At 33.2% G+C, this 27,970-nt stretch overlaps 1 protein-coding gene across 6 annotated transcripts in view; it reads right to left on the bottom strand.

Moving 5' to 3' along the window:
- Window positions 1-27,970, bottom strand: part of HLTF (helicase like transcription factor) — a 59,422-nt gene that overhangs the window by 15,046 nt on the left and 16,406 nt on the right. For 2 of the 6 annotated variants that reach the window (XM_031448948.2, XM_031448944.2), the window contains exons 9-23: window positions 26,852-26,927; window positions 25,433-25,523; window positions 23,794-23,873; window positions 23,664-23,708; window positions 22,709-22,798; window positions 17,354-17,451; window positions 13,289-13,432; window positions 12,275-12,413; window positions 11,492-11,627; window positions 10,644-10,823; window positions 5,861-5,985; window positions 5,203-5,393; window positions 3,791-3,916; window positions 3,361-3,473; window positions 2,821-3,001 (exon numbers count right to left, since the gene is read on the bottom strand). In XM_031448948.2, coding sequence (XP_031304808.2) covers window positions 2,821-3,001; window positions 3,361-3,473; window positions 3,791-3,916; window positions 5,203-5,393; window positions 5,861-5,985; window positions 10,644-10,823; window positions 11,492-11,627; window positions 12,275-12,413; window positions 13,289-13,432; window positions 17,354-17,451; window positions 22,709-22,798; window positions 23,664-23,708; window positions 23,794-23,873; window positions 25,433-25,523; window positions 26,852-26,927 — 1,815 coding nt within the window. The remainder of the gene's footprint in view (window positions 1-2,820; window positions 3,002-3,360; window positions 3,474-3,790; window positions 3,917-5,202; window positions 5,394-5,860; window positions 5,986-10,643; window positions 10,824-11,491; window positions 11,628-12,274; window positions 12,414-13,288; window positions 13,433-17,353; window positions 17,452-22,708; window positions 22,799-23,663; window positions 23,709-23,793; window positions 23,874-25,432; window positions 25,524-26,851; window positions 26,928-27,970) is intronic. The other 4 variants (XM_010980567.3, XM_031448955.2, XM_010980565.3 and 1 more) reach the window with 4 other exon arrangements.

Genomic DNA, 27,970 nt, shown 5'->3' on the forward strand with positions numbered 1-27,970 from the left:
TGACAGGCAGATATTCTCTCTCCACTGTCATTTCACTCCACCACTTCCTAGTATCTAATACAGGGCCTGATACAACACACCATATAAATGGTTGTTGATTAATCAAATAATATCTTTCTGCCCCCCCCCCATTTTAAAGTCAAACTATGTATGTTTAACAGAGAAAAACAAATTTACACATCCTCTTAAGTGACTTAATTTACATTAGAAAAGATTGGTAACCAGGTCCATTTATGAAAAAGTTTTCTCCTTTTTGATGGTCTTTGGTACTTTTTCTTTCATTTTCCTCCATTCATTATGTAAAAGCACAAGATTTCAGAAGTAATCAAAAGTCCCCAAAATTATTTAAGACTTCATTGACACAATTTTCAGTATCTATATTTGAAATCAGTATGACTTCAAAATTGAACTAAAAAAGTAACATTAACTAATTAACATAGGCATTATCATCGGGACTGTATTAAGGTGAAGAATAAAACAATGAAGCAATGAAAAGGGAAGAATAAGCAAAAGGATATAGAGCTCTTCGGTCTAGAAAGATAGGAGTCAAGTGGTTTTGAAATATTATCATGAACTGTCAGGGTAGAGATCATTAAAAGTTAAATTAAACTATTGAGTGATTCTTGAAGCTAAAGACAGGATGTTTTGAAGAAAAGGAACATTTATACAGCAAAGTACCACCTGAAAATAGAAACAAAATCATAAATGCATATGTAGATGGAACAAGTGTATAGTATGACTTAGGCAGTTATCTTCTGTTTAAAGTTCCCTTGAGAGTTAAGAGAAAAGCAGATTTTACTATTAACTTGCTCTAATTTGGTTGTGGGATTGTTTTTCAGTATAGAACTTAGATTTAAAAGACTTATTTCGGTTATGATTTTCTAAAACTAACAGTCATATTCTGTGAGTATTTTTTATTTTACGATTGGACATATTTTGAAACCATTATACCAAGAGCTGAGATACAATGTTCCTTTCTGTTGTCTGTATTCAGTCTAGGAACCTTATGGTGAGCTGGCAATACATATCAAGTATGACTAGATGTATAAAACAACTTATTTCATGATAATATAAAATTGATAGCTCCCATTCTCACATACAGTGATAAAGAATGCAATAGCTTTATCAAAAACTCATAATTGAACATCAAAATACACCCTAACTTTTATATAATATTCCATGAAGAGGTAAAATATTTTCACGAGCATTTTTTTTTACTGAATATTTTCTTTCTAGGGCCTGGATTTTCTTTTTAAGTTAGAAGCAACATGTCAAAGATTGAAATGTTCAATGAAAAATGATCAACTTACTATGAAATTGCTAAAACATTCTGTTTTCTGAAAGTGTAACTGTTAAAGAGTTTAATCTCTGATCAACCTTATAACACTAATTAAATTACTGTTTTTGGTATTAACAACCTCTTCCTTATCAAGTACTAAGATTTTAACCAAAGGAAAAAAAAATTGGGGAATCTGTTTCAAAAATCAGCTTCTAGGATTATCATCAGGTTAGCTAACACGTAACTTAATCTGTAGTTCCAATGAATATTTTTTATAACAATCGTAAACTAAAACTCTAGCAAAGATTTAAAACTTCATCCATAGAACTGAGACAAGAAAATACGACAGACCACCGCTACCCTCGTGGCATTAACATGAAAGCCATGAATGCCTAAGCATGGCTCTGGTTGTAGTATTACCAGAAAGGTTACCCTCAGGTGAGGAAAAAAAGCTCTGGTAACAGGTACATGCTTCAACTGGATAGCTTTAAGCAGAATAACTCAAAATTCGTATCTTAGTAAAATTTCTTTATATTATGAATTTTCTGAGTTTCAGACAAGCTAAAACCACAAATCTTAGATCTGTGAATGCACAGAAATAGCATAGGGTTGCCTCTAGCTCAGACAGTACCCAGTGCAAATTAGAAACTGAATTAGTTCAGATTGCTTCCAGTCCAAAAAGCCCCTTTGTGCAATTAGGAAAAAAAGTGCTCCTATGTGGATTGCAGCTCTAAGTCACACAGTTTGGTGCATCAAGTTTAGAGTGAATTCTAGCTCCCATTCTACCCTAGACCTGTATTGCACACAGCAATTGCATTGCATTAGACACTAAAATTTACCCAAAACATTCCATTAATGGTATTTGTTTATAAAAATGTGATGCTGAACCACCTGCACCTAAATCACCTATGGTCTATATAAAAATGCAGCTTCCTATGTCTCATCAAAGAACTCCTAAGTCTGAGGACAGAGGTCAGAAATTGCATTTACCTAATTCTTATGCACATTAAAGCTTGAGACCATTAGCACCATGATGGTGGCTACTTTGTCTATCTTGTTTATAGCCAGATTCCTAGTGCCTGTGAAATTCCCTGACACAAAGCAGGATCTCATTATTCACTAGCTGAGCCAATGAAAACAGTTCCCTAAGGCATTAGAGTTCACAGAAATTTATTCTGTATGTAGAACGGAAAAGCACGGCACAATACTTATAAACATGGACTCTAATCCTGGTTTGTATATTACTAGCTCTGTGATGAGGCAAGTAATTTCACTTCTCTATGTTTCAGTTTCCTCACCTGAAAAATGAGGATAGTAACAAGATCTACTTTACAGAGATGCTGTGAGAATTTCAGTTGATATATGTAAAGCACTTACGAGAGCCCTCCATTTTTAATGAGATTATCTACCTCTCAAGTTTGCCTCAGAATTTTCACAATCAGTTATAATTATAAACGCACTTAACATATAGTTTTTGGTTTGTTTTTTTTTTTTTTTTTTAAGAAGTAGTAACATACCAAAAAGTCTACAGAACTACTTACTGGATCCATTAAAAACACTCGAGAAGCTGCAGAAAGATTCAAACCAACTCCACCTGCTTTTAAGGATAGAAGCATTATAGTTGGAGATCCAGCTTCAGTGTTTTGAAAACACTGAATTGATTCCACTCTTTTCTTTTGGGCCATGGAACCATCCAAACGAGTAAATACAAATCCAGAAGCTCTAATGGAGGGGACAAAAGAGACAAGGAATACTTAGCTACACTATAAAGACATGTTAAGTAATTTTAAATCTTTTCATTCAACCAATTACTTCACTTTTCTATTCTGAAACAAGTATTTACCAATCATCTATTAATATGTCAAGCTCTGAGTCAACTTTTTCCCTATAAATTCAGCACTTTACCATTAGAATCCTAAGTTCCTAGGAATATTCTTTATTGTGACTGACTTATTTTAGATAGATGAAATGAATAAAACTGGTAAAACAAAATTTTTTTGGTTTAATCCAATGGTTTAATGCAAATTAAAACATTTATATAAAATCCTTTTGCTCAAAGTGAGAACCACTGTTGAACTTACCTGAGTGGTGTTTCTATTAAAGACAGGAATGTTGTAAACTGAGAAACAACTAAACTTTTTATGTTGGGGTTCTTCTTTCTTAAGTCAATCAATGCATGCATTAGAGCATTAATCTGAAAAAAATTAGAATACCCATTAAATTCCATTTTGAATTGGAAGAGAAAGGTCCTGCCATATTACCTCCCTACAATGCAAAAGACCACTAATTTTTTTTTAAAATTTAAGACTAAAAGAATATTATCATATGTGAACCCTCCCTTTCTCTTTCCTCTCAAATTCACTACTAGAAATAAACATAAAGCCAGTAACCACCAACAGAGTATAATACTCGCAATTACATGATTGGAAGCAAAATTATTATTTCTAAATATGGTATTTCTTTATATAAATGTAAAGCAAATACTCAAATATTTATGCATGTGTGTTTTACCTTTGAACTGGATGTCCATTCCATATTAGACTTTTTCTCAGTGTCACATGCCAATTCTTCTGGAGGACATTCTAATAAATTGTCTCCATGTATATCATTTCTGCATAAAGGGCATTTAGCATGTGGCTATAGAAGAAAAAACAAAGTATGAGTGATACTTAACAAAGGAATAGAAATATACATTTGTCTAAAATTTTTATAAAGCATGGTAAGTTCTGTATCCCTAATACCCAGCATTTTATTTAAACTTTTATTAGATTCATCCATTTAAGATAAATCTATACAGGCAGATATAATGTTCTAAAGTGGTAAGTGGGATGAGTAAAAAAGAGGAAAAGTATGCGATCTTGGCTAGCAGTAAGAGCCTGAAACAATAAATATTATACTATTTGCAGGCATGTAAAGAAACCATGAACCATGAATAAAAGTTTCTTGACTCTAACTACAATGTATTAGTTGGAACTATTCTTTAGAAGCAAAAAAACCCCAAAAAAACAAAAAAACAAAAAACTTTTCAATAGCTTATAAAGCGAGTCTAGATCTGTTCAATCCTATCAGGTTCATTCAAAGCAATTATCCATTGTGCCCATTTTGTATCAAGGCATACTAATAAGATTATCTCTAAAATAACTACATACCAAATACCATTACAATAAAAAAGATTCTGAAACTAAAACAGAATCAGCATAGTTAGAAGTCAGCATAGTAGGAGGAGGGAGAGAGTAATGATTGGGAGGGAACACAGGAAGATCTAAGTAGTAGTTACATGGATATGATTACTTCATAATTCACTGAGCTGAACAATCATGATGTGTACTTTTCCCTGTAAGTACATCTCAATAAAAATGTTTAAAAAAATTATACCTCAGAAGGAGGTATAATTACCACTTTACATGAGTCTAGACCTACCTAGATACAGTTTGATAGCTAACAGCCACAAGCAGCCATTAAGCCACTGAAATGTGGCAAAGCCAAATTGAGATGTGTTGTAAGTATACAATACCACCAATTTTAGAACACTTAAGTTTAAAAAAAATCATGTAAAGTATCTCAACAATTTTTACATTTTAGATAAATAAAAATGTATTGTAAGAATTAACTTCGTTTTATTAGAAAATTTTAAATTATCTTTGTTTCACAGTATCAATCTATTTCTTAGAGATGATCTAAAGAGTTAGTGAAACTAGAATACTGACTCTGAAACATACCTCCAAAAGCACGTCTTTTTATGTTAAAAGGGCTTAAATATAAGAAATATATCAACTATTAAAACACATAATTAACTATAAAAGGTGTATTAGTAAATCCAAGTACAAAACTCTTCATAGTCTGCTAGACTTGGGTCTCCATTACACTCAACACTAGAACACTACTCCATCAAACACTGTATCTGTACTGAGCATAAAACTAACCTGTTCATTCTGAATGACTTGGCAAATACAAGGTTTACAAAAGACATGTGCACAATATGTTATGACAGGAACTGTTAAAGAATCCAAGCAAATTGCACATTCCTCATCGGAACCTGAGCTCAGAATTAACTTCATCTTCCTTATTAATGTCTTCCGTAGTTCTTCAGGTGTATCATTTCCTAGAGAAAAGGCTGAAAAATTAATTTCAGAGCAAGACTTGTAATATGACTAGACAAGTTGTTAATCTTTCTTATATAGGAAAAAGTTTTGCTTAGGTAGTCTTTAGTCTTTTTTTTTTTAACCATAGGCAAAAAGCATGACTTAAATCTGAAATTTTAAGAAAAATCCAGAAGCTAAAATAGTAGTGAACCCACTTAACATACATTACACAGAAGCATCATTATAACACAGTCTGCAGGTAACACAGAATAAAAGGCTGACCCAATCTGATCTTTCATCTATCACTGGAAATCCTGAAAGACCTCATTAATATTCCATTTCATTGTTAAGAGATTCTTGAGTACATTTCTAGTTGAGTCCTATACTAAAAACAATGTCCACTTGACAAATAAACTAAATTTAGGCCATATGAAAGGTTTCTCATTCTGATTTAAATATCTCTAATAATATGATGTGTAAACCAATTGCATATACCTACCTGAGGGACCACTGGAAGACACTGCATTTGTAAGAAGGTGAGTATGACAACAAATCTGCCGCAATCTAAGCAAAAGACCCAGGACATCTGCATAGTGTGCAAGGACAGTCCCTTCATTAAAATACCTAGAGGTAAAAACGTTAAATATTATGAGGGCCTCTAAACAATACTTCCTATTCTAAAACAGTGGGAAAAAATGGCATTGTTCTCTTCTTCTCTGGAAATCACTTCAAAACAGAATGGAAAACAGAAAAGTAAACTCTATCTTTAACGAAACCAGGAGAGATTTGTGACAATTAAGTAAAATATATGAGAAATGGCTGCCAACTGCGGTGAAAGTCAAACAGGAAGATTCCAAGAGATATGACTGCAGAGCTCAAGCAGACCTGCCAGAGCAGAATTCTTCAAAATAAACAGCATGCCCTGAGGAGAAAATCATCATCTCTTATTTGCAGAAATAAAAACAGAGTGCATGGTTCATGGCTTGAACATCCCTGGACAAGTTTATACCAAGAAAGAAGGGAGGCAAGCTGAATAAGAAAAGACACGAACCTACTGTGTTTTCAGAAATGACAATGGACACAGCACTGCCTATTGCAAGGAACCCTGAAGCTTCTGATCCCGCTTTATAAGCATAAGTAAAACCTGAAAGAACTCACATGTAACCTTGAGCCATAATTAAATAGAGATATATTTCCTGCTAGTCAGGGATACAGCTATGACCCCTATCCCTTCATATGAATCTCTTGCAAATAACTAGTCCAAAAAGAACTCAATGCATTCAAATATGAGTAATAATCAGTAGTAAAGAGCAAGGGAGAGAACAAACGGCAACAAAAGAAAACACCAGAAAAATGTTGCCATATAGCAAATAAAAATTATGACCAAGAGTACTGCCATGATTTAACACCATTCAATAAAACAGTTCCTCCTAAAAAAAAAAAATGCTTAAAGCAGAGACAAAGAACTTTGAAAAGGTACAGCAAAACAGAACAGAGATGAAAGATGAGCTGATACAGCTAAAGAGTGTGAAATAGAAAAGTGAATGCAGAGAAAGTCACAGTGAAGCCAGCATAAAAGAGACTGGCTACTGATAAAAACACAGGAAAGAACATGGGGAACAAGAATGAGAAAAGCAAAATTAAGCAGAAGGATGTAAAGGATTAGAATAAAATGATACCTATGGAAAACAAAGAATATCCCACATACAGAGAGAAAAATAAAATAATGGGACAGAAAATAGTATTTAAGAAAACTTTACAGAAAGAGGAGTGGGGGGTGGGGAAGCCTAGAATCTACAGATTTAAATCGTACCATATGTTTCAGAAAAAAACCAACAGAGGTCCTGGTCAAATTGCTGGACTTTAAAGAATAAAGTTTTCCCACAGAAATATTCAATATAAAATATAGTAGAACAAAGATAACACCAGCTCTGGAGAAAGAGTAGGTGATCCAAAAACTATATATCAAGGTAATCTGACATTTAAATATTAAGACAATAGAAGAAATATAACTTAATGGTTAGGAACACAGCCTCCAGAGCTAGACTGTCTGAATTCAAAACCTGGCTCTGCCAATTTAACTGAAACCCTGGGCAGGTTTCTCAACCCATGTCTTGAGCCTCCTCGGCTTTAACAGTGGCATAACACATACCTCATAGGACTGTAGTTTTAAAAAAGTTAACACTTGCAAAACATTTAATAGTGCCTGGACTACAGTAAATGATGTTTATCTGCTGATATTAATAAGAGTTGTAGTAGGACAACAAATGCTTCTCAATATTCAGGAATGCAAGAAATAAGCAATATAAAGATTAAACTTACAAATTCTAGAATCAAAGTGCCTGAACTTAAATACCAGCTCTGTCACTCACTAGCTGTGTGACACAGTACAAGTTACCTAACTGCTCTGTGCTTCAGATCCTTTTTCTGTAAAATGTAGGTAACCCTTCTGCTGACTTAATAGGATTACTATGAATAACACACTTAGATGAATGCATAATATCTGGTAAGTACCAAATAAACATTAGTAAATGTATTACCTATTAAATATTTTTAAAATAACATCTTTCTCTGAGAACACAGTTTAATTAAGTTTTACCAACAGTCTAATTATTCCCTGGCATGGTCACATCTTACAATGATAATCAGCATTTCAGTTTAAAAAATTTATTTTGAGTGCCACATAATGGAAGCAGAAGCCTCCTCCTACCTTCACCAGCTTACAGTATTGTTAAAACTCTTTCCTAACTTCATGCATTCTCGTGGTGATCTTACTCAATCTCCTGGCTTTAATTACTATCATTTACACACAGATGACTTTCAAATTTGTATCAAACCAAGAACATCCTCATGAACTCTAATCTCATATTCAAGTGATTTTGCAAGATCTCCACTTGGAAATTTATGCATAGGCATCACATAATCAATGTGTCCGAAGCTGAGTTTCTCATCCTTCCTGAAAAAACTCTACTGCTCCCATACTTATGCTGCAAATGGCCATTCTACCCTTCTAGTCACTCATGTGAAAAACCTTGGAGTTACCTTTCTCTCCTCTCTCACACCCCATATTCTATCAATCAGCAAGTTCTGTTGGCTCTACCTTCAAAATATAACAGAATCCAGGCATTTCTCACTCCCTTCGTCACTACTACTGTAGTAAAAAACACCATCATCTCTTACTCTGATTTTTGCTACTGTTCTCCTTATTTATGCCTTATGCCTAAAATCTAAGTCTTGACACAGGAGCCAGTGATCTTTTAAAAATATAAAATTAAGTCACTTTCCTGGCCCAAAACCATTCAAAGGTTCCCAAATCTCATAAAAAATAAAAGCCAAGGTCCGTGAAATATTCCACAATGCCTTACATACTTTGTCATCCACCCCTACTCCAATAACTTTCTGATATCACTGCTTTCCATCTTGCTTATATTATGCAGTCACACTTGCCTCTTTGGTGCTCAAGTTCTTCAGGTATGCTCCCAAGTCAGGGCCTTTACACTTGCTGTTCCCCTCTGCCAGAAATGTCCCCATTCTCAATCTCCATTAGATCTTTTCCCACATATCACCTTCTCAGTGATGTCTTCCCTGAATACTCTATAAAAACAGCTTCAGCACTCCCTATCTCCTTTCTTGGTTTTACTTTTTTCCCATAGAATTTAATTGTTTTATCATCTATTTCATCCCACTGAAATATAAACTCCTTGACGGTAGAGATTTTTGTCTATTTTATTCCACTGTATCCCAATGTGTGTAACAGTGTCTAGCACACAGACACTTAATACATTTAAGCTGAAAGAATGACTATGAAGGGAATTTCAATCACCACTGTAAGATTTTGAGCTCTGAAATCTCCTGCGTAGAACAATCTTTCTAATTCCTATTAAATCTGCTTTGTACGTCACTGAAGTTCTTATTTTTTGAAGATTCTTCTATATTCTTTTTTTTCCTGATTTTTTGTTTTTATTGAAGTATAGTCAGTTTACAATGTTGTATCAATTTCTGGTATACAGCACAATGCTTCCGTCATACCTGAACATATATATATTCATTTTCATATTCTTTTTCACTGTAAGCTACTACAAGATACAGAATATCCCCTATATTCTCAGCCCTGCTTTGTCTTCACTTGTCTCCTACTCATTCTGGTTCCTACAGGTATGCATATCAAACATGCTCTTTGCTTGAACCAGAATGTCTCACCTTCTACCAATCCCCAATATCTTTAATCTATACTCCGTTAGTTCCTATTCCCAGATTTCCATGTGTGGTTGGAAAGTAGTATTGATTTAACTTTCACATATATTCCACACCAACTGAAGCCTAACACTCTAAAAACCTTACTTTTATGCAATGGCTGCAAACCCAGTCTACCTTCCTCAACTTCCCATTACCTTACTCTGCAGATACTCTTGTCTCACAGTTCACTGATTATACTCTTGCTATTATCTACCTCCATACTAGGCTTTATTTTTCTCTAACAATTTGCTTTATTCTCTTTTCTGCTGGTAGTCTCTTCCATGTTCTCTTCCTCTCAAAGTAGTGACACAAATAAAATCATAAAAAAATTGATCTAGCAGCCAACTATCTACCCTATCTACCAATCTCAGTTTTTTCCTCACTTTTAAAGACAAATCGTGAAAAATGGTCTATCCCTACAGCTGCTCTACTTCACAATCCCCTTACTCCTACAATTTGGCTACATGTCTCATTATTATCGTGAAACTATTCTGGGAGTTAACTTCTGAATCACCAAATTAAATAGCCTTTACTAAGCCTCTGCACTATGTGACACTACTGACCATTCCCTCTTTCTTGATTACGCTGTCTTTACCGAGATTCTATGAGTTTTCTCTCCTTTCTTCATACTTCTCCCCTTGACAGAATCTCTTCCAATGGATCCTCCTTATTGTCTGAAACGTGGACATTCCTCCAAGTTTTGGTCCTTAATAGGTTTATTTTCTCTATATATACTCTTCTCAATGTTTTGAATCTTCTCCCATGACACAGAACCAGGGACAGAAGTAAGCAAGGTCTTCTGACTAGTAATTCAAAACTTGCCATTTCATGTAAATTTTATATTTTTTCCTAACTTTAAGAATTACTTACCTGGTGAATTATTTATTTCACTCACTTCAACCATTAGTTCATAAAAAGTAGTTTAAGTAGCTAAAGAAACAATTTATACGTCAGTGTATTTAAGACTTTATATCTAAAAAATATTATTCAATTAAATGTTAACAAAGAAAAAAACTGTTTTCTAAAAAGACTTTCTTTCTCCATACCTTCCAATAGTAGCTCTGCCTTCATTTTTCACAGACTGATAAATCTTTCTCTCTTCCTCTGAAAGTGTAATGTGCTGAATAAATACTTTACGTTCTGGTAACTCCAAAACAGGTTTTCCTTTAATTTTGCTTGTCTTTGTTCTTCTAAGTGTAATATTTTTAATTAGGGACTGTAAACGCCTAGTCAAAATAAAACAAGTAATTATATAACTTTTTATTTCTATAAGTTAACTCAATGAGAACAAAAAATATTTTGATTTATTACTGTTTTACAACCTTAGTAAAGGTTTTTTTTTTCTTTTAAAATATCCTTTGGTGTTTTTATTCAATCTGATAATGAAAGACATATTCTACAGACAGAAAAACTATAGCAACAAAACACATTTAAATTTGCTCTCAATTCAATACCTGTTAGTTTAACCTTTTATCTCATCCTCATTTTTCTTAAGCTCTTCTCTCCCCATTTTTCTAATCACTAACCCTTTCTATTTCCCAATTCTGTCAACTACACCACCCAATGTTTGACATTCAAACTCTGAATAAGCACCTACTACTAAGTGCAAGGCATTACACTACTCTAGGCAAAAAATTTGAACATTAGCCTAGTACCTTGATAAATGGCTATCACCATGTTGGGAAAGGTGGGTTAACTTTTAATAGTAGTCAGAAATTTCTGTCTCCTCAAATAAGAATCACTAGATTTTAGGAGTCAAAGGCATTAAGATGTAATCACTTTTTGGAGAGGAAAGCCAACAGTCAGGTTAAAATAGTAATGAAAGTGGTAACTGATTCAAGCTGCTAACAATTATTTGCAGCTAATATTAATCAGTTGTCATGAAATTACTTACCTAAGTCCTCCTTCATCTCCCATTGTGACAGGACGCTGTATTGTTCTATGCCACCATTCTCTATCAAGAAATGGTTTAAGTTTTAAAAAGGAAAGAAGAGACCACAAGTCCTTTAAAGAATTCTGGATTGGAGTGCCTAAAAAAACAGAAAACTGTTATAACTCTATGGCCAGAATACACAATCAGAATATCCACTTGGCCCAATCAGTTGAGACAACAGTTGAAAATGGGCACTTTGTACTTAAGCACAACCGCTAACAATTAAGCTGTAATCCTTTGTTAAACATATATACAATTTCAAAATATAGTCTGGCTCTAATTTTGAGCTCTCACTTGCCATACTAACAAAAAGACCACAGACCCCGTAAACTCAATTTTCTCCTTATCAAGAACATTTGCTTATTTGATTTTTAAATCAGCAGCACTAGCAAGAAGGAAAGATCTAATGTGAGTTTACAGTCTCTTCCCCACCTTCCAAAGTAAAGGTTCACGAGTAGCAAGATGGGAAGTAGAAAAATCATGATTCTGATTGGAAGATTAAAGTGTCTAGAGTTTCCAAGGTTCAAAAATAAATCTAGTGACTGTTTCATAAATGAACAATAATTCAAATGTTGCTCTATTATGGGCAGTTATAAAAAAAAAGTCAAGATGTTTTATTACATGATTCTATGAATAATTTTGGGAGAGACCTTATTATCCACTTTAAGTTTACAAAGTTACTTAATAACTTACTTAATGATACATATTTGGGAATTAATTATTTAAAATATACACTATCATTACCTGTCAATACCCATCTTCTTTCTGCTTCTAAATCAAGTACAGCTTTTGTCTGCTGAGCATTTGGATTTCGTATGGCATGTCCTTCATCCAGGATCACTCTTAGCCACCTTATGCTATGTAATGGACTATCACCTTTAGTCTAAAATAAATGTTTCATATGAATTAAAAACACAGGAAGGTAAAATAGTACTTTATGTAATTTGGTAAGTAATATGAGTTATTATTCTTAACTTATTTACTATGCGGTAGGTACTGCTTTAAGCACTACATATATTAAGTTACTGAATGTTCACAAACTTATGAAGTATTATTATCCCTATTTTATAGATGAGAAAATTGAAGCACCAAGGTGTGAAGTACGTTGCTCAAAGTAACACAGCTAGGAAGTACAGAGTTAGCATTCAAACCCAGATAGTCCAGCTCTCTGCTAAGACCTTGGTTCAAAACACTAAGCTATTCTGCCTCAGAAACATATGATGATATAAAAATTGTCAACTTTAAGAATTATTTGAATATAACAAAATTACATTCTTTTATGTAAAAGTTAATGTTCTTAACTTGAAGACTAAAATTTTTACTATTAAGTATTTCGGAAAACATTTTAACTTAACTGGAATTACAGACAAACAATAATTAGATGTCTAAATGAACTGGGAAACTTACAAACTTCAGATACAAAAAAGCTTATTTTTAAACTAGATAATCAATAATCAAACCATTGTGATAGAAAATATTCCACAATATTAGAAAAAACAGAATTCATTTACAAACTGCTGTATGTAATTATAACTTTAAGTGTTCTATATGGAAAATATTACTAAATTATGATCTAAAGGAAGCCCAACGAACCTTTTTTGCACAAGATTAAAAAACAATTTCCTATTTATTTCCTATATATTAAGTATTTAGAAAGAAAAAAGGGAAGAGTATAAAATCTGAATTTCAGAACACTTTAGAAACTTGAAGCAATTTCTTAAATTCAACTTTTGAAAATCTGAGTATCAACATACTTACTCCATAGTCATGAGTTAAAATATTGTATGTAGTTAAAACAATATCCTGCTTTGAAAGCAAGGCTGGGTCTCTAACACGATCAGGACCATAATAAACATAAAAATTCAAGTGCACATCTGATTTTATATGTTGTCCAAACTGATCCTAAAATAAAATTAGAAATATTTTTAATAATAAGTAGATTAATGTCAAGTTCAATACGTGTATAAAATGTACTGTCTTGGCAGTAGTGTCACAAATCAAACTACTAAAATTGCAAAAAATCAAGTTTCATGCAATTTAAACTAAAATAATGATAGTAACACTATTAATTACTTTATTGTCAAGGAAACTGACATATACACAACAATAATACATTATAGAAATCTGTCTGGCCCTCCCAGTGAGCAGCAGCTTCATTTTTAGAAGGAAAAAGCAACCCCACTTTTTAAAAACAGTAATTAGTTTTTTTTAATTTAGTATTTTAACAAAAAGGATCTTTCAATGTTTCCAGTTAGTGACTTACTAGTATCAAAATTAAACAGTAAAAGAAAAGTAAGCAATATTTTCATGAATGGAGGCAGGGATTCAAGCACAGTATCCACTCTCATTCATTTATTATAGGCCTATACAGTATAATTTATTATTATACTGTTTGCCAGGTATCAACCAGAAGGGTGGTACGGATAAAAAGAAAAAGAAGACCTGATCCCTGCTCTCCTTGAGAACATGCTCAATTTAAAATACCTGTTTTTTTGTTTTTTTTCCTAATCATGAAAACAGTAAATCTGGGAGATTCTGAGCAGGAAAAATAAAATCATGATTAGATGAGAGACAGAAGACAACAGGGAGACACAGCTGAGAAGCTATTAGGTGAAATATGATGAAGACCTAAATCAGAATGGCAGAAGTAAGAACAGAATGGAAAGGACTGGTGTGAAACAAAGACACTAAGAAGAAGGGACTGATGAGACTTCAGGATAATTAAAAGGGGAAAGGAAGCATAATGATGAGAAACAGACAGTGAGTATTATCAGTTAAGACATTTAAAATTTCTGGTCACTGTAGAATATCTGACCGGAGAAGTATAGACTAGGAAAATTTAAATACTGGCCTGTAATGGAAGTGTAGAAATGGACTTTCAGGTTAAGAGTAGACAGTACATGAAGTTATAGGAATGAAAAAGATTTTCTAAGGAGAGAAAATGCAATGAGAAAAGGGAGCCAGGGGAAGAGCCTATAGAACAGTAGTATTTAAAGAGCAGACTTAAGCTTCTATTGGGAAATATGACATGATGTCTGGGATATGATTTAAAATACTTCAGCAAAGAAAAAATAAAGCAAATGTGGTGAACTTTTGGTTCTTGAATCTAGACTAAATGGTGGTCTCATTACAAATTTCATAATACTAAAAGAAAAAAATCATGCTTTAAGGGGAAAAAAGGCAGATTAATTAGAAAGCATGGAAGGAAAATAGAGAAAAACAGTAGTCAGAAAGTTGGGACAGCAAACAAAATCTTGGGAGGAGGATTAAAGAATATCAAAGTTTCAAGAACAAATATAAAATAGATTTTTTAATTTGTAATTTATGTTCATTTCCTTTCTTTACCAAAAGGACTAACGATGATCTACTAAGACAGACATAACAAAGGTAAGAAAAGCAAAAAGAAAGTCAGGGCAGAGGAAAAGAAAAAGGGAACTCACCAGACATGGCAACAATTAAGTCACTGAAGGCATTCACAAAAGTTTCTATGGAGGGTGGGAGCAAAAACTGGATTTACTATGGGCTGAAGAAAGAATGTAATCTGAGACAATAAAGGCAAAAATACAGAGACAGGATAAAACATGCAAGAGTTACGGTGAAAATGCAGAGACTTTTATCAACAAATCTGGTGGAAAAGGAAAGGAGAGAGAAAATAATGAGAAAATTAATCAATGGGTTGCCCTGAAATGGAACAGAGAATACTTGTGGAAAGGTTAGACTTGAAACAGAAGAAAATTAACTCTTTGGAGAAAGAATTATAATGAGTTTCAAGTCACTGTGCTAGGTTATGTGTGTATGTGTATGTGTGTGTAAATGAAATAGGTGTCATTATTTCCTTTTCCATTGGGTGGAAAAAGTAAACTCTCAAAATATCCAAAAAAATCATGTGGTAGAAGTGAGACTGGTATCTTACTGTTTTAACTGAATTCTATTCTATGTCTGAAGACAAGGAAAGGAATATAAGGTAGCTCTAGCCTGCTCATTAGAGTGCTAGGTAATGTGACTTGGGAACTAGGAAGAGAGCAGCTTACTGAGAGATTGCAAGATTCGAATTCTTATCCCTATATGTTCAACCATCACATTTCTTTAAAAATCAGTTTTTCCATAACCTCAGTAGGCATGATTTTGCCAAGGTTTCCTTTCTGAAGTTTATATCATCTAAACTTTTGTTGTTTCCGTATCACCTAAACTCTTGTTGTTTTCCAAATATAATATATTGAAATATATTTATTTCCAAATATAATGAAACAGTGATTACTCATTTTAAAAAATACATATCCACACCCCCAACCATCTAAAGAATCACTGTTCTTTTGTTTATACCTCCATTAGTACTTGTAAACTTCACCCTGAAACTGCCATTCAAGTACCCATGTATTGTCCTTCTGGCAATGGATCACACATGGGAAAAAAAAAAAGCAGTAATTTTGTTGAATTAAAAAAAAACAGCAAGAAAGAACTAAAACTCATCCTAGTCCTGAGAGGAAAAACGACACTAATCAGGAGAAGGTGTAATTAAAAAATAAATACACCAAAAACTTATAATAAAAAGGTAAGTGCCAAAGAAGGCAAGGCTATATAAAAGTCAAGAAGATAGGAAAGAGGCCATGGAATTTGACAATGAGACAATAACTACTGACCTTTTCCAATGCAATTTAGAGAACTGGTGGCAGAAGCCAAATTACAATGAGCTAAGGAGTCAGTAAGTAAAAGCACAAAGGAGAGCACAAAGTGGAAATTAAACCCCGAGGTATGACAGTGAAGGAAAAAAAAGTAGTAACTTAAAGGTGAGACATAATCAAGAGAAAGTATTGAAAAATGAAAAAGATCTGAGAACATTTCATGAAAGAGCCAGGGGGGAGACCAAGAAGAAGAAAAATAACAGACAAAATGCAAAGGCAGAAAGAGAATCTAATGTACAGACTAAGGTATTGATCTTATAAAGAGCAGGACCTCTTCCACCTCTGAGATTAGAGGAGGAAAGGCCAAGAGAGATGTAGATAACTTTGGAGGTGGCAAGAATGGAAGTTCACATCCAGTGGTCTTTATGTTCACAATGCTTCCAACAGTCATTATTTCATTATAACATGCAGCTTGAAGCTCAAAATGGAAAGGAAACAGAACCCAAGCTGCTCCTTACGCATAACACATAGAGGTTCCATTCCAATGTAATGTTTTAGAACAGAAATGCAGTGTGGAATAAAACATAAAAATAAAAGAAAAATAAGACAAAATTTTCTGGTGGGCAGCCTTAAAAGCATAGGCTCCAGAGTCAGAACGTTGGAGACTACATCCTAGCTCCATCATTTATTAACTAGATGACTTAGGCAAGTTACTTAACTTCTCTGTGTTTCAATTCAGTCACCTGGAGAATGAGAACAGTTGTGAGGATTACATGAGAAAATCTATGAAAAGAGCTTAGGGAAAAACTGAGCACACAGAAGCTCACTAAATGTTACAAGTTGTTACAAAAACAAATGTTATTTTTAGTGGTATTCTTAGAAAAGAGGTCCCAACAGTTCATAAATATGATGTGGTCTTAAATTACACCCTTTTCCTACTCTGGGGGACAGAAATGGAAGAGGCAGAAGTACAAACCAAATCCTACCATAGCAACTGACAGTTTCTCTACCATAAATCCTCAAAGAAAAATCACTTCCGTTGAGCAAATATAATCTCAATTCACTTAACAATTATTTGAGTTTAGATACAAAGTGCTGACTAAATTTATTTCTCCCAATGAATGACTCTGTAACACAATACTTTTTATAATGTAAAACAAATATAAATTATATCACATTTTAAAGAGCTGGGAAGACTTACAATCCAGTTGCTCAACACAGAAAGTGGACAGATGATCAGTGTTGTTCTTGGTCTCTCTTCAACATCAGCTTTCTTTGAAACCTCCACTGCAGATGCTCCTGAAAGAATCAATCAGTGACACACCCTTTAGCTGCTCTCTTTTCCTCAAATACACATGGAATCAATAAGGAGATGATAAAAGGAATTAGGAAGAATTAAAATGAGGGATTCTGTTTCTAGCCATAATGAAATAACAGAAACTAAATTTTACTGTGCCACTTTATACAACTAAAAATGCAGACAGTGATTATTTATGGGGGGAGGTAGAGGATTGTGGCTGGGAAGGGGCACAAGGAGAAAATTTTGGAGTATCTCCTGATATTCGTTAGGTTATTCAGTTATTAAGGTGAATATTTATTTTATGTGGTTTTCTAAATTTGTATTATAGTTAATATGGTAGCCAGACTCCAAGACGGCCCCCAATGATATTTACTTTCTGACACTCACAATCTTGTGTAGTCCCCTCCCACTCTCAACTAGGACTGGCTTACAGGACCAATGGGGATATGGTAGAAACGATGGTATACTACTTCTGAGATTAAGTTATAAAAGATGCAGCTTCTGTCTTGAGTGCTCTCTCCCTCTCTCTCCTGATCACTCCCTCTGGGGGAAGCCAGCTGCCATGCTGTGAGGACACTCAGGCAGCCTATGGAAGAATATACTACAATTTTATTTTCCATTCCCCTACTGGACATTATTTCCAATATTTCACTAAAATAATGTGGCAATGACAACTATTTTTTCACATCTACTTGTATATATCTGTAGAGTTCTAGGTAGTGTATCTTTGGCTTCATTGTATTTGGCCTACTTGCTCTCCGTGGTAATTTACATTCACATCCACTGTGTATTCCTGTTGACGCACAACCTTGCCTATACTTGACACTGAGATTTTAAAATATTTGTAAATATGATGGGTGAGATGGTATCTCACTATTCCTTTAATCTGTATTTCCCCAATGACAGAGTCTGCCTATCTTTTCCTATGGTTACTGGTCATTTGGATTTTCTTTCCATGGACTGTACATTGATATTCTTAGTATCTAGCCTCCTATTGGGTTGTCGTTTTCTAACTGATTTGTAAAAGATTCTTTACATATTCTAGATATTAATCCTTTTTTAAGTTGTAGTTATCACAAATTCTTCTTAAGCTTTATCATTCCTTTGTTTGCATAGAAACTTAAAATGCAGCATAATTTAAACAATAATTTCCTTATGACTTCTGGTGTCTTAAGTTTAAGAAATCACCATCACAAGACATGGCTTCCATCTCTACTCACTCATTTTTGCTTCTATTCTGCTTCTCTTCTAGAAATATGGTTTTTTGGGTTTAACATAGCTATGATTTTTCAAGATTCTCTCTTGTATTACAGCTATTGTCTGCAACAGAAAGGGACTTTTTTTCTGTGAAATTAATTCTCTCTCAATTAAAAATTCCACATTTCTAAAAATTTCTAAAGTTAGGATCAAGTGTAGTAATCTATCTGAAATGCCTATATATTCTATTCCTAGTTGATTTTCAGATGAAAAGTTGGTTCTTTCTAAACATTCTTCGTTAGCTCAAATATCACCTTCTTAAATATGCACCTTCAATCAATCTTTATTTCACTATGGTCTTTTATTTTCCTAACAGTACTTATTAAAATTGTTCCATATATATTTAGGTGCTCCTATGTTGGTACATATTTACTTAGAATTGTTGTATCTTCTTGGATCGATTCCTTGATCATTATGTAGTGTCCTTTGTTTCTTATAACAGTCTTTATTTCAAAGTCTATTTTGTCTGATGTAAGTATTGCTACTCTAGCTTTCCTTTAATTTCCATTTGCATGGAATACCTTTTTCCATCCCCTTGCTTTCAGAGTGTGCATGTGTCTCTATATCTGAAGTGAGTCTGCTGTAGGTAGCATATATATGGGTCTTGTTTTTGTATCCATTCAGCCAGTCTGTGTCTTCTGGTTGAGCATTTAGTCTGTTTACATTTAAGGTAATTATTGATATGTACTTTTAATTGCCATTTTGTTAATTGTTTTGGATCTGTTCTTGTAGGTCTTTTTTTCCCTTTCTTTTGTTTTCTTCTCTTGTGACTTGATTATCTTTAGTGTCATGTTTGGATTCCTTTTTTTGTGTGTGTATATCTATTACAGATTTTCGATTTGCAGTTACCGTGAGATTTTGTATAGCAGTCTCTATATAAGTGATTGCTTTAAGTTGCTGATCTCAATTTCAAACGTATTTTATTTTATTTTTTAATAAAGCATTTTTATTGTTTTGGTTTTTGCTTGTTTGTTTGGGGAGGAGGTAATTAGGTGGTTTTTTTTTTTTTAATGGAAGTATGGGGGATTGAACCCAGGACGTTGTGTGTGCTAGGCATGCATTTTACAAGTGAGCTATACCCTCTCTCCTCAAATGCATCTTAAATACCCCACATTTATACTCTCCTCCCCCACGAACAGTTTTTGAGATCATATTTTACGTCTAATTTTTCTGTGTATCCCTTAACCACTTATTGTAGATATAGGTGATTTTACTACTTTTATCTTTTAACTTCCCTACTAGCTTTGTGTGTGGGTATTTCCTACCTTTACTGACTACTTGCCTTTACCAGTGAGCTCTTTCATTTTGTAGTTTTCTTGTTTCTAGTTGTGACCTTTTCTGCCTAGAGAAGTTCCTTTAGCATTTATTGTAAAGCTGGTTTGGTGGTGCTGAATTCTATTAGCTTTTGCTTGTCTGTAAAGCTTTTAATTTCTTCATTAAATCTAAACGAGGGCCCAGATGGGTAGAGTATTCTTTGGTTCTAAATTTTTCCTTTTCATCACTTTAAATATATCATGCCATTCCCTTCTGGCTTGTCAAGTTTCTGTTGAAAAAAATCAGCTGATGGTCTTTTGGTATTTCCCTTGTATGTTATTTGTTGCTTTTCCCTTTCTGCTTTTACTATTCTGTCTTTATCTTTAATTTTTGTCATTTTAATTACAATGTGTCTTGGTGTCTTCCTCTTAGAATTCATCCTGTATGGAACTCTCTGTGCTTCCTGGACTTGGGTGACTGTTTCCTTTCCCAGGTTAGGGACATTGTCAGCTATTATGTCTTCAAAAATGTTCCCAGGCCCTTCCTCTCTCTCTTCTCCTTCTGGGACCCCTGTAATGTGAATATTAAAGCACCTGACGTTGTCCAAGAGGTCTCTTAAACTGTCCTCATTTCTTTTCATTCTTTTCTGTTCAGTAGCAGTGATTTACACAGAGCTAGAGGAATCATGCTCTCTGACTTCAGATTATACTACTAACCTATAGTAATCAAAACAGTATGGTACTGGCACAAAAAAGAGACATATAGATCAATGGAACAGGATAGAGAGCCCAGAAATAAGCCCACACAATTATGATTAATTAATCTATGACAAAGGAGGAAAGACTATATAATGGAGAGAAGACAGTCTCTTTAATAAGTGGTACTAGGAAAACTGGACAGCTACATGTAAAATAATGAAATGAAAACATTCTGACATCGTATACAAAAATAAATTCAAAATGGATTAAAGAGCTAAATGTAAGACCAGATACTCTAAAACTCCTAGAGGAGAACATAGGCAGAACACTCTTTGACATATATTGCAATCATATTTTTTTTGGATCTGTCTCCTAATTAGGTAATAAAAGCAAAAATAAACAAATGGGACATAATTAAACTCAAAAGCTTTTGCACAGGAAAGGAAACCATCAACAAAACCTACTGAACGGGAGAAAATATTTGCAAATGATATGACTGATAAGAGATTAATAACCAACATACATAAACAGCTCATACAACTCAACATCAAAAAACCAAACAACCAGATTTAAAAATGGGCAGAAGAACTGAATAAACATTTTTCCAAAGAAGACATGCAGATGGCCAATGGGCACATGAAAAGATGCTCAATATCGCTAATCATCAGGGAAATGCAAATAAAAACCACATGAGATATCACCTCACATCTGTCAGATAACTATCATCAAAAAGAACACAAATAACAAATGTCAGTGAGGATATGGAGAAAAGGGAACTCTCCTACACTGTTGGTAGGAATGAAAATTGTTGCAGCCACTGTGGAAAATAATACGGAGGTTTCTCAAAAAACTAAAAATAGAATATATGAGCCAGCAATTCCACTCCTGGACATATATTTTAAAGATATAAAACCACTAATTCAAAGATACATCCACCCCAATGTTTACAGCAGCATTATTTACAATTACCAAGATATGGAAGCAATCTAAGTGTCCATAAACAGATGAATGGATAAAGACGACGTTACACACACACACACACACCCCAGAATACTACTCATCCATAAAAAAGAATGAAATCTTGCCATTTGCAGCAACATGGATGGATTTGAGAGGGCATTATGCTAAGTGAAACAATTCAGAGAAATAAAGACAAATATCATTTATATGTGGAATCTGAAAAATACAACAAACCAGTGAATATAACAAAAAAGAAGTGAACTTACAGATATAGAGAACAAATTAGTGGTTATCAGTGGGGGAGAGGGGATTAAGAGGTACAAACTGTTAGGTATAATATTAGCTATAAGGATATACTGTACAACACAAGGAATATAGCCAATATTTTATAATAGTTACAAATGGAGTATAGCCTTTAAAAATTGTAAATCACTATACTGTACACTTATAACATATAATATTGTACAGGAACTATACTTCAATAAAACAACTAAAATTAAAGAAAATTATGTTTATTCATTTTTTCCATCATTAGACATAAGCTCCATGAAAATACGTCTATCTGCTGTATTCCCAACATGTAAAACAGAAAAGACTAAGGTGCAGAGATATTTAATAACTTGTCCCAGATCACCTTAACCACAGTTCAGTCTCTTTCCACTTCAAATATTTAAGACTCTTAAACAGTGTCATTTTCCTATGAATTACAAAATATGAAGTTATAATAAAGATCATTGACATTTTTAATTGAAAAGCAAATTCTTCTCATACCAAGAATTAAAACTTTATTATAATTCAAATAAATCCAAATTAAATTTTAAAGCAGCCATTAAGTGCTCTATGCCTTCATTAGAAGAAATATCTCTGCTACTCAGAAGAGTAAGTAACCTCTTCCCAACCATATTTTTGACCTAACTAAAACAAATACAACAGAAAAACAGACTCATCAAAATGTACTTTTAAAAATGAGATTACTTATTTCTCTACTTTCTTAACTTCTTATAATATGGTTTTATAACTTGTCACTGAAATTGTTTTCCGAAAAATAGAAAAAAATCAAAGCTAAAAGCTCAGCAGATTTACTGACCTTTTTTCAACATTTTCTTTTTTGTTGCAGGGGTAGATGAAGTAAGTGCACATGCAAACTCTGCATCTTCTTTAACTTTAGAAGAACCTGCTGAAGCAAAAAAACAAAGAATCATTAAGATATTTGAAAACTAATTTTCTCCTATACTTAGGTACAGATATTTTCTAAGGATAGAAAATATAATACCACTTCCACACTCTCTTAAGAGCTTATATAAAGTAAAAATAGTATATAGTAACCAAAATTGCCTCTTCTAACACTAAGCATATATTTCTAGCTCAGAGAAGAACTGTAGTCATTCACGATAAATTGTTGCTTCTCTTGAGGAAGAGATGTGAAAGTAGAAGCAGCTGTATGCATAGTGATTCAGCTCCCAGGTGGAAGGAGAATTTTTTTCAAGGAAACAGGTGTTAACTTTTTATGAAGAGGACACAAAATTTTCAGATCAGTCAACAGTGATGAGTTATTTTCCAAATGCTATACAATTTCTTAACTTATTATGAATACAATATGATCTGATTAAGAGGAAAAGGAATGTTTTAAAGATAATGGAGAAAGATATTCACTGAATATGTATAAATCTGTATAGTGTGAACTAACATAATTAATAGTACTATGTTGCCAAGAAGGCACTTTCACCCTACTTTTGCAACTACAATTTATATGTATATGGAAAAGGTTTTATTAATGTCATTTTGTAAGTAATAGAAAGTACTTTGTTTTGTTTAAAATTGGTTTAAATATTTTCTCTTAGGTTTTAATCCGAAACTATCCTTTCAATTTGCTTCATTCATTTAACACCCTTGGTAAGCTCCATAAATAGTTCAAATGTAAAAAGCAGTCAAATCTATGACCTATTACTAAAGAATTCCAAGCTAGACAGATACAAATCAATGAACCTTTACTTTAATAATCTTTAAGTGTAGATTATGGATATTGAAATATATATACGTACCTTTTACTCTGATTTTAATCTCTGATTGTGTATTTTTCAGTTTGCCTAAAAACAAAACCACATATAAAATGCTCATACTAGGGAATTAAAATACAGGACACATTATTAAATCAAACTCATTTCATATTACCTTTCATTTTCTGTGGCAATTCACTTGTCTCAATTTCCTCTGAGTCACTGCTTTCAGTGTACTGTATAACAGTTTTTCTCCTAAAATTAAGTATACACAAATTTTTTATCACCCAAAACAAAATGGGATATAAAAACTTACATTTAATAAATACAATACGAATGCTTTTGTCCTGGTTTTTTTTTTTTAATTTGAAGGAAAAAAATTTTTATTTGACAAATTACAGTCAAATTTGCTAAAAGCATTTTGCTTTCACAGCCAGATGCATTCACTATAAAAAATGCAGTATTACTACCATTTTTAAAAATCTGAAAAAATACTCCATTCCAAAATAGTAATCACTTCAACATTTTCTTCAATATTTGGTAATTCAATTAAAATGCTTATATAAAACTGGAACAAAAAAGAAATAACTGATGATCAAAGAAAACCCTCCAATATATGAAATAAGCAGCTAAGAGGCAAAAATATAAATCTTTCACAATGAAAATTTTTATAAATTTTGTGTAGAAATAGTACAGTATAGTAGTTAAATGCCTAAGAACAATGGACTCTGGAGTAAGACTGCCTCGATTGAAATCTCCATTCCGCCACTTATCTGCCTTATTTAGGCAAGTCACCTAATATTCTTATAAACTTCAGTTTCCTCTCTTGGAAAACAGGAATAAAGATACAATCCACTTTATAGGATAAAATGTGTTATTACATGCAAAACCCCTAAAAGTGTGTGTTGCACAGTAAGTATGTATGTATTAGTTATAGTATGTGTTGGTTGTTGTTAGTTTTTCCCATGTCATCATTATTTCCATGCCCTTTGATCTGATCTGGTACACTAACAGTGCCATTACCCAGACTCACAGTCAGTTCAGAGTTGTAAGATATGAGATCTAAATGAGAGGGAAACTGATGAGTCCTAGTTTTATATTCAGTTCAGACAGATATTAGAGCTAGAGAACAATTAACAAAACTCCAGTTTTGAGACTCTATTGGTGGAATAGCTAATAGGGATTCAGATTTGAGGTTATGCCTGCAGAAATTGATGGGGGACAATAAAACACAAAAGCCTAGTATTTAGATCTACTTCAGAGGGTAAATAAAATTCATAAACTTAACAGATTCAAGCTGAGATAAGAGGGGCATTATGTGTTTTATTCAAATTCTCCCTCTAGTCTACATTAATATAATACTCTCCATAAATAACTTTATTATGTCTTATTTCTACTAAAGGTGAAATGAGAAAGAACTAAGATGAGCAAAGAATGCTTTTGTCAAGCCATCCAATAAATTATTCATCAGTTCTCATCTCCTCAAATTCATAAAGAAAACTCTTCTAAACAAAACAAAACCAAACCCCAAGAGCTAGATCTTAGTTCCTACGTGAAAGAAATAGGAAAATGTCTGAAAGACAAGTGATTATTTAAAAATTATCAGTTCATCTCTTATATGTTACTTTTTTTCACCTATAAAATGATAACAGCCTACCTGCCTAAGTCACAGTGACTTTAGCAGTTTCAAATTAAAGAATATATTTGAAAGAACTATGTAACTGAGATAATGGTCATATCTCTCTCTTATATGTAAGAAAATGGAGAAAGAGTTTAAACATATTACATATAATCAAACCATAATAGAGTTTTACCTTTTGGGGCGGGAGCTAGACAATTCTGACTTGGGATATTTATTCTTTCCCTTGTCATCTGAAATACTGGGTTCTCCACTACATCTAGATCCTTCCATTTCAAAGAAAAGGACAAATATAGAGTATTAGTAAATTGTCTTAAACTAGCAGTATCCTTCTTAAAACCTTGGTTTTCCTAACTTGATAGTTCACCGTTCTTAATACCATCATTCCTATTCTTTCAATCAGCCAGCTGTTCTCTCTACAGCTTCCTAATATAGTATTTTTTCACTAGAAAGTACCTTCAGTTGTTTTGTATTCAGTCTTTCCCCTGTAGTCATCCAGCCAAATTTCCTGGCTGAACTTCCTGCTATACCAAGGCAGCTGAGAGCTGCCAGAAAAAAAATGAACAATAAATAAAAGTACATTTTCCAATCTCAGCTGTCACCATGTGTCATTTGGCAATTCTTTTACCTAGCACACATCCTCCCTATCCACTCACTAGAATGATTTATACTACACTGGATCCTCTGCCTAGATTTTTAACTCCTCTTACTCCCGTTAGATGACCTACTTCACTTTACAAAGAAAATCAGATGTCATCTTCTATGAACTACCAATTTTCCTACTTTTTTATTCCCTCAATTATCTATATTTTCCCTCAACCCTACTTCCTTTCTTTCTAATGCTAACTCATATACTTGTTTTCTTGATCTCATTTCCTCCCAAATTAGGCTTACAAATTATTCTCTCCATAGTTTCCAAAATCTCTTCCTACCCATGGATTTCTTTCTTAAACCACTGCCCCCAACAACTCCCAGCTCTGTCGTCCTCTCTAACAAATTTTCTATTTTTCTCCTATCTCAAACACAGCAAAATACATAAAAGCACACAGTTGTTATTTCCAATTCTTCATCTACTAGTCTTACCTCAAAATATTTTCAGTCTTGCTCTGCTCTAACTTAATTTCTAATCTTCAGAAATTAATTTTGTGAAAGTCACTGACTGCTAAATCTAGCCAAATATCTGTTAAATCCAGAGATCCCTTTTCATTTCTCCTCTGACTTTAGAATTTGTCCCTAACCTATCTTTGTTTCCTTATCTGCTGTTTTTCAAGCACATTACATTATAAATACTATACACTACTGTGAGGTCACAAAACATGTTCTATGTTTTGTTTTGTTTATAGCTGCCTTTTCATGGGATTTTTTTCCCTCAACCAAAAATACTCTTCTTCAGTTTCTCTAATATACTACTATCCAATTCCATTATCGTCTCCTTGATGAAATTTATCCTGACTACCAGTCCTCATGAGATTTTCTAAAAAAAAAAAAGAGATCTGAAATTTCTGTATTGTACAAAAGCCAGAGCTGGAATTACAATCATTAAACTGGAAAAATCTAAATCAAATATGCGGTCATGTTCAAAATTAAAGTTTACCTTTAATTAGTCCATCAGCCTTTTCACTGGTATTGTTCCCTCCAAGTTTCATAGATTCATTGTAAACATTACATTCCTGGATGAAAAGGCATATTTCTTACACAGTACTGCTGTCAGTTTCAAATAAATTTCAAATGCATCCTATTTTATAATTGCTTTACTTTACATAATAAATACTACTTAAATTGCTACCTCATTTTGGAGCGATGTCGGGAGGTGCATTAAGAGAAAAAAATGTACAAATTGATGAAAAATTTTTTCATAGGTATCTCAAAAAAAAAAAAAAAACTAGTCCATCTTAACCTTTTCAAAAGGAATACAAAAAGGAAACCTCAATTATAAATGGTATATTAGTCACTGTGACAAACATTACTCTAGAATTAAAAGGAATTCTAAGACTACAAACTTTTAAACCAAGTCCCTACTCAGTAAATAATAGATCTTTAATGAGGCTGCCACTGACATCCTTCTTCTCTGGAATTTCCAGGGTGGGTAGACGCAAAAGTCAGGTTTCAGAGGGTCTCCTCCCTTACTCTATCAGGGATTTTCCTGCCAACCCTGGCTTTTTCCTTTTCCCTTCATACGTTCTCCCTTGTTTCAAAATAGACCTATGCATATGTGAGTGAGTATAAAAACTTTTATTAAAGTAAAATTTTATACTTCTTTGTGAAAATATTTTCAACTGAGTTAGTAGGGCAGGGTTCCTCCAATCTTATTTTTAATTCTTGACTTGATTCCCTAGGTAGGAATGACAAATAAAATTGTGTTTAATCAATTTTTCCAGTTTAAAAAGAAAGGTAAGTCATATTGTAAAAGGTAGGTCATATTGTGAATCAAAACCTCAGAATGGAGTTTGGGATTGGTTGGCAGGAGTACAAAGTAAGTTTTGCTAAGAATTAAGGCTAATAAAGGATATCTGATTTTAGTTTCTGAAAAAATAGAATTGTAAATGTTTTATAAAATCCCATTAGAGTTCACATTTTACTAAAAATATGGTTGAAAAAATACGGCATGAGTCTAAATAAGTTAAAAATCAAAGATACATCATTTTTAGATATGTAACTAGAAGATTTAGATAATTAATGTTTTAAAGCATTAGCTCCAAGAAACTGATGTTAA

Source organism: Camelus dromedarius, chromosome 2 (genome assembly GCF_036321535.1).
Source record: "Camelus dromedarius isolate mCamDro1 chromosome 2, mCamDro1.pat, whole genome shotgun sequence".
In the NCBI taxonomy this organism is placed as follows: Eukaryota; Metazoa; Chordata; class Mammalia; order Artiodactyla; family Camelidae; genus Camelus; species Camelus dromedarius.